Source organism: Cyphomyrmex costatus, unplaced genomic scaffold (assembly GCF_001594065.2).
Source record: "Cyphomyrmex costatus isolate MS0001 unplaced genomic scaffold, Ccosl1.0 scaffold2602, whole genome shotgun sequence".
Taxonomy (NCBI): domain Eukaryota; kingdom Metazoa; phylum Arthropoda; class Insecta; order Hymenoptera; family Formicidae; genus Cyphomyrmex; species Cyphomyrmex costatus.
In genome coordinates, this window is record NW_017276696.1 from 1,827 (window position 1) to 7,972 (window position 6,146).

Here is a 6,146-nt window from a genome sequence, read left to right on the forward strand (position 1 = left end):
CAAATTCTGAATCACTTAGATTTGCGTAGTACTCAGTTTCATTTTGAGCCAGTGGTCTTTTCTTATCCATACTGGGCTCTTGATAATTTAATTATAACAATAATTATAAAACAAAACACTCAAGAAAGACGTAAATGTGATGCACTTGACAATTTCTGAGATACTACTGACGAATATGGATGCGTATCTATGATTTAGCTTTAGAGAAGCGACAGGTCGAAGCGTGTTTGTGCGTGTCTGTGTGCGAATTAACTCGTAGTTGGCTCCCGCTAAGAGATTTCTGTTATAGAAGCCAACTACGAGATAATTCGTAAGACCTTTTTTTTAAAAAACAACATTTTTACGCTTTTTGATGATAACTATGCACTAGAATTATAGTTTTTAATAATATAATGTGATTAAATCAAATTGTCATTTTAGGCCAGATTTCTGAAAATTGCCGTGGCAGTCAACGTGTTAACGAATAAGCACTCGGATCCATGCAGCGCTCAAGGCTGGCGCGCGCGTCTCACTTGCGTGTATCTAGTCCGTGACTAGTATTCATAAATAATGTCTTTTAAAACGCTTATACGGCTCTGTTATGATTAGTTTACGACATCTTAAGATTACTGTTTCTCGTTGTGTATGTCAAGTATGTGTTCGTGTATCTCTGTATATCTCTAACTATTTTAATTTAATGCGTTATTATATTTTTACAGCTGAGATAGTGGTGACTTGGTCACCACAGTACCCCCCTGCTAGTGCTGTACTTACAGCGCGATAAATATAATATAATTAATACAAATATAATATATTAGCTACTTTACGTTTTGTCATCGTGCGTTAGCTCTATTCTATACTATTTTTTTTATTATTTCTTATATATGTACATATGATATAGCACGTTAATTACAGACTTGGATTTGGAATCGGTCCGAGAAACGAATTCTCCTGCCAGACTTCGTTCTCGTCACCGTTTGCTCCAGCGGGGCTGATGTGTCCTTGGTTCGCCTCGTGTTTCTGTTTCCTGCTTTTCTACTCTCGTCCGGTACTCCGGTTGTTCTGCTTGTCTGTACCTGCTTGTTGTTCTCTGTTGGCTCTGAAATGATATATGTGGGTTTTATTCGATCTATAGAAACCACAATATCCTTTCCATGGACTCGCACAACGAAGATTTTGTCGGTGCGCTTAACCACCGTGTAAGGGCCATCGTAAGGTGCCTGCAGGATTGCCCTTGGTCCGTCGTAGCGAACAAACACATGCTTCGTGGTCTCCAAGTCCTTGAACACAAATGGTCGTCGCTCTCCGTGGCGAGTACCTTTGGTCAGACGCAAATCGTCAAAGTGTCGTCGTAATTCCTTGATGAAATCGGCAGCGCCGTTCATCTCCTCCGGTTAGTGTTGTTTTAAAAATTGTTCTGGCAACCTTAACGTCTCTCCGTAGATAAGGTCGGCCGCCGTTGCCTGCATGTCTTCCTTCCACGCTGCGCGTATTCCCAATAACACGGTTGGAAGCACCTCTGTCCATCGGTCATCTCCATGGCATTTGATTGTTGCTTTCAGTTGCCGATGGAACCTCTCGACCATGCCGTTGGTCTGTGGATGATATGCAGTGGTCTTTAAATGTGTCGTACCCGTCAACTCGTTTAATTGTTTAAACAGCCGTGATTCGAACTGCCGACCGCGGTCTGTAGTGAACCGGAGTGGCACTCCGAAACGAGCAATCCATCCGCTGTAAAATGCTCTTGCTACCGTTTTTGCTTCTTGGTCTTCTATAGGGAACACTTCTGGCCATCGTGAAAAACGATCAATGCATGTCAGACAATACCGCTTTCCATCCGAGCTTGGCATTACAATTATGTCGATATTCACATGCTCGAATCTCCGAGAAGGCGAAACGAACTCTCCCGTTGGTGCTGTAAAGTGTCGTGTAACTTTTGATCGCTGGCACGGTTCGCACGCCCGAGCCCAACTACGGCAATCTTTTTTAATCGACGGTCAGACATAGCGTTGAGCCATGAGTTTGACCGTCGCTCGAATTCCTGGATGTGCCAAGTTGTGTAACATTTCGAAAGCAGCTCATCGAAATGGCTTTGTTAAAAATGGTCGAGGCGTCGATGTTGCCGTGTCACAATAAATCGCGACTCCCGTTCCTGGTATTTCTACTTTTTCTAATTTTAGGCTGCTTTTCTTGTGAGTGTACTCTTTTATCTTCTTATCGTCCTCCTGCGATGCTGCCAATGTCGCGTAGTCCATTGGGAATTGGAGTTCCTCGATTCTGGATAAGGCGTCCGCTACCAGGTTCTCTTCGCCGGCCACGTGTCTGATATCCATTGTGAACTGCCCGATGAAATCTAACAATAAGTGTCGGAACTGGCGCGGCGTGCATTTTTCTGGCTTCTGACGAAACGCGAACACGAGTGGTTTGTGGTCCGTGAATATCGTGAATTTCTGCGCTTCTACTAAGTGCCGGAAATATTTGGTAGCCAAGTATATCGCCAGTAGCTCTCGATCGAACGCGCTATATTTAATTTCTGTCGGGCTTAGCTTTTTTAAGAAAAATGCTAACGGCTCCCAGCCGTCTCCGTTCCGCTGTTGTAAGGCAGCTCCAATGCTACGGTCAGACGCGTCCGTGAACAAGGCTAACTCCTCGCCGGTCTTCAGGTGCGCCAACAAGGCCGCCTGCATTAGGCTCTCCTTCGACGCTTCGAACGCCTGTTCCGCCTGCGGCATCCAACTTACCGGCGCCTTGCCCTTCGCGCTACCCTGGAGGAGGTCGTTTAGCGGTGCCAACGTCTCCGTGGCCCCCGGCAAGAACCTCCGATAAAAATTCAACATCCCCAGGTAACGTCGCAAGTCTTTAACCGTCTTCGGGATCGAATACTCACGAATCACTTGCACGCGCTCCGGCAACGGTCGCGTCCCCGTACCGGTCACCAGGTAACCGAGAAATTCAACCTCCGGTTTTCCGAATACGCACTTTGCCAGGTTAATTACGACTGCATATGCTTGTAATCGTTCGAACAGAATCCGCAAGTGTTCGAGATGTTTCTCCGCCGACGACGACGCGACGAGGATGTCATCGATGTACGCGAAACAAAATTCGAGGCCGCGCAGAACCTCGTCGACGAAACACTGAAACGTTTGCGCCGCGTTGCGCAATCCGAACGACATAAATGGGAATTCGAACATTCCAAACGGCGTGGTAATCGCGGTCTTCGGAATGTCTGCCTCCGCTATCGGGATTTGGTGGTATGTCCGCACTAAATCGATCTTCGTAAATATATTTTTCTTTTGCAAAGCTTGAGCAAAATCTTGAATATGTCGCACAGGGTAGCAATCCGGAATCGTTCGTGCGTTTAACGCGCGGTAATCACCGCAAGGTCGTCATTCCTCGTTCTTTTTCTGCATCAAGTGCAAGGGCGACGCCCAGCTACTTCTCGAAGGTCTCGCGATTCCGGCCTCCATCATCTTTTCGAATTCCTTTTTCGCCGAGCGCTCGAGCGCCAACCTTCGTGGCCTGCATACCACGGGCGGCCCGGGGGTTGTCTCGATATAATGTTTCGTGTCGTGCTTTATTTCGCTTGGTCGTCCTTCTGACCTGGTAATTTCAGAATAATGCGTCAACAATTCGTGGTACGGTGTTGTCCCGTTAACCGTTTTCACGCTGGGTACACTGCATTGCGCGCAACATCCGGCTGCCGTTAAATTTGTTAATTGATCCACTAATCGAATATTTTTTAGATCAACCATAATGTGCTAAAAAATCCGCTTCAATGATGGGTTTCGTTACGTCTGCGATTACGAATCGCCATGTAAATGATCGTCGCAATCCGAGATTTAAAATTAGTGTTTCCGTTCCATATGTATGTATAACCGTTTCGTTTGCGGCCGATAATTCATATGTCGACCTTTGTCGTGGTCCTCAGACCATCTTTCGCGGGTAGACGCACAGATCCGCTCCCGTGTCGACCAGGAAGCTCACCCTGGTGTTCCTGTCGATGACGAAAAGGCGACGCGTTGAATGCCCGTGTCGTCCGTCGCCGCTAACGAAGAGCTGGCGCGTTTTCCGCTTGCTGCATCGAACAAGGTGGCTCGCACCGTGTTGCTTCGGTCCCGAATCGCCAGTGATAATAGCACGGTGCTCCTGGAGCGTGTCCACGATTCCGCGAGTGGAAGCGCGGACGCGAACGCGAGTGCCAGTTACGCTCGCAGCGATCTCGGCCGCAATCCCGGCAGCGTCCCGCATCGCGAATCGACTGGATAGACGCCCGGATAGCTGATAGTTGCTCCGCCATCTCCTGTTGTAACGCCAATCGCATCTGCGCTATTTGTACATTTATTTTTGCTTCAATTGCACTCGCATCCTCCGGAACTGTCCGCGACATCGAAGATCGCGCACTTTCCGCGACCTGAAAAGCTGGCGCCCGGGTAGCCTCCACGATCGCATCCGCGATGTCCGCCAACTGGTCTACGGTATCCTCCGAGCGCGTCACCAAATGCGACTGTATATATACGGGCAATCGGGACAACCAGATTGTATGCAGCACTTTGTCTCCGACTACATTTCCGGCTAATCCTCGGAGATGCCACAAAAATTGAGACGGTTTTCTGTCTCCAATTTCTTCGTATTCTAACAGTCTACGCGTTTTGTGTTCTTGAGGTAAGCTGAGGCGTTTAATGAGCTCGGCTTTAAAGCTCATGGCACATAGAAAAACGTAAACGTAATCAGTAAGCGAATTGACCAATCACAGTTGAGAACGTAAGCAGCCGCCGCTTACGTTCTCAACTGTGATTGGTCAATTCGCTTACTGATTACGTTTACGGCCTTACGTTTTTCTATGTGCCATGGGCTTAAGAATCTCATATGCGCGCTCCGCGGGCGGGTTCATTATTATGTCGCGCACCTCCATCATATAACGCGGATCGTCAACGCGTATCCAAATTTTGTTGCATCGACCGTGATACCGGTGGCCAAGAAACTCCGGTCCACGATGCTGAACCAGAGCTCCGGATCCGCGGGAGTAAACTCGGGCATTCGCATGCCTACGCGGCTCACCTCTGCACCGGGTACGAAAAGAATCGGCTGCTGCTTCATTCTTGTCTGCAGTCCTGATGCTGCTGGCTGCTGCTCCATTCTTGCCTGCAGTCCTGATGCTGCCGGCTGCTGCGCCCATTCGCGTCTTTGCTGCTCCAATTCGCGCCTTTCTTGCTCGAGTTGCTGGCGTTGTTGCTCCAGTTGTACCCGTTGCTGTTCTAAGGTCTGAGCTGGGGCGTTTTCGTCATGTGTGATCAGCATTGCTTCGCCGTTCATCTTATTCGCACTCACGTACTCTCAATTTGCACTGTCACTGTCCGCGACTGGATACTCGGAGTTCGTCTGTCCTGTCACTTTTGTCACTTATACTCGCGCACACATCGGATCGTCACCACTTTTTAGCCACTTTTTAGCCTATGTTACATCCCACTAAAAATCCCTCTTTCTTCATTATTATAAATATATGATTCATACATTTTTCTTTATCTTATTTCTAGTTTGGTATTTCGTCTTAGTCAGATATTTGGTCTCCATTATATCTATATTTCGTAACCCTCCCTTTTATGGAAGGGCCTATCTTAGTTTATAAACATTCAAACAGCAGATGGCTCACGCTCGCATACTCTTATGCGTCACGTAGGTAAAGAATATCTATTTTATAATCTTTTTCCTTCGAAGGCCTTTTTCTGGAAAAATGTTAACAATAGCATATATTCCTAATAATTAAGTAGTAGTATATGGTAAAAATTAAGACCTTTCCGAATGCGAGGATGAATATCTTTTATTTTTTCTTTTCTTTCTTTTGTCTCTTATTCTTAATGAAACTAAAATCCAAGAGTCATAATATATAAAGTTATAAAATATTTTAACCCAACTTAAAATATACAACATTAATATAATTTAGAACATGTCGTTACATTTCGCCTCGCATAAGGATATTAGTTAAGGAAAATCGAACTTTTATAAATTATTAAAACTCTCGTCTACTAAGATAAGACTAGACTCGTAGTGTCGGGAGTAGGGCTTACGCGGAGCGCTGCTCCCTTATCGTAAGAAAACAAGCGCGAGCATAGGTTCCACCAAATTCTAAAGAATCTTGATTGGTCCTGGAAGGACACTCCCACGTTCAT

General features: G+C 46.4%; 1 protein-coding gene across 1 annotated transcript; it reads right to left on the reverse strand.

The window, feature by feature from the left end:
• Positions 1–4,024: 4,024 nt before the first annotated feature.
• On the reverse strand, positions 4,025–4,681 carry LOC108774564 (uncharacterized). Its single transcript, XM_018540705.1, has one exon. The coding sequence runs from the start codon at positions 4,679–4,681 to the stop codon at positions 4,025–4,027; it is 657 nt and encodes a 218-aa protein (XP_018396207.1).
• Between the last annotated feature and the right edge of the window lie 1,465 nt (positions 4,682–6,146).

Coding starts and splice junctions, on each gene's coding strand:
- LOC108774564 (XM_018540705.1), bottom strand. CDS start 4,681: ATGAGCTTTAAAGCCGAGCTCATTAAACGCCTCAGCTTACCTCAAGAA.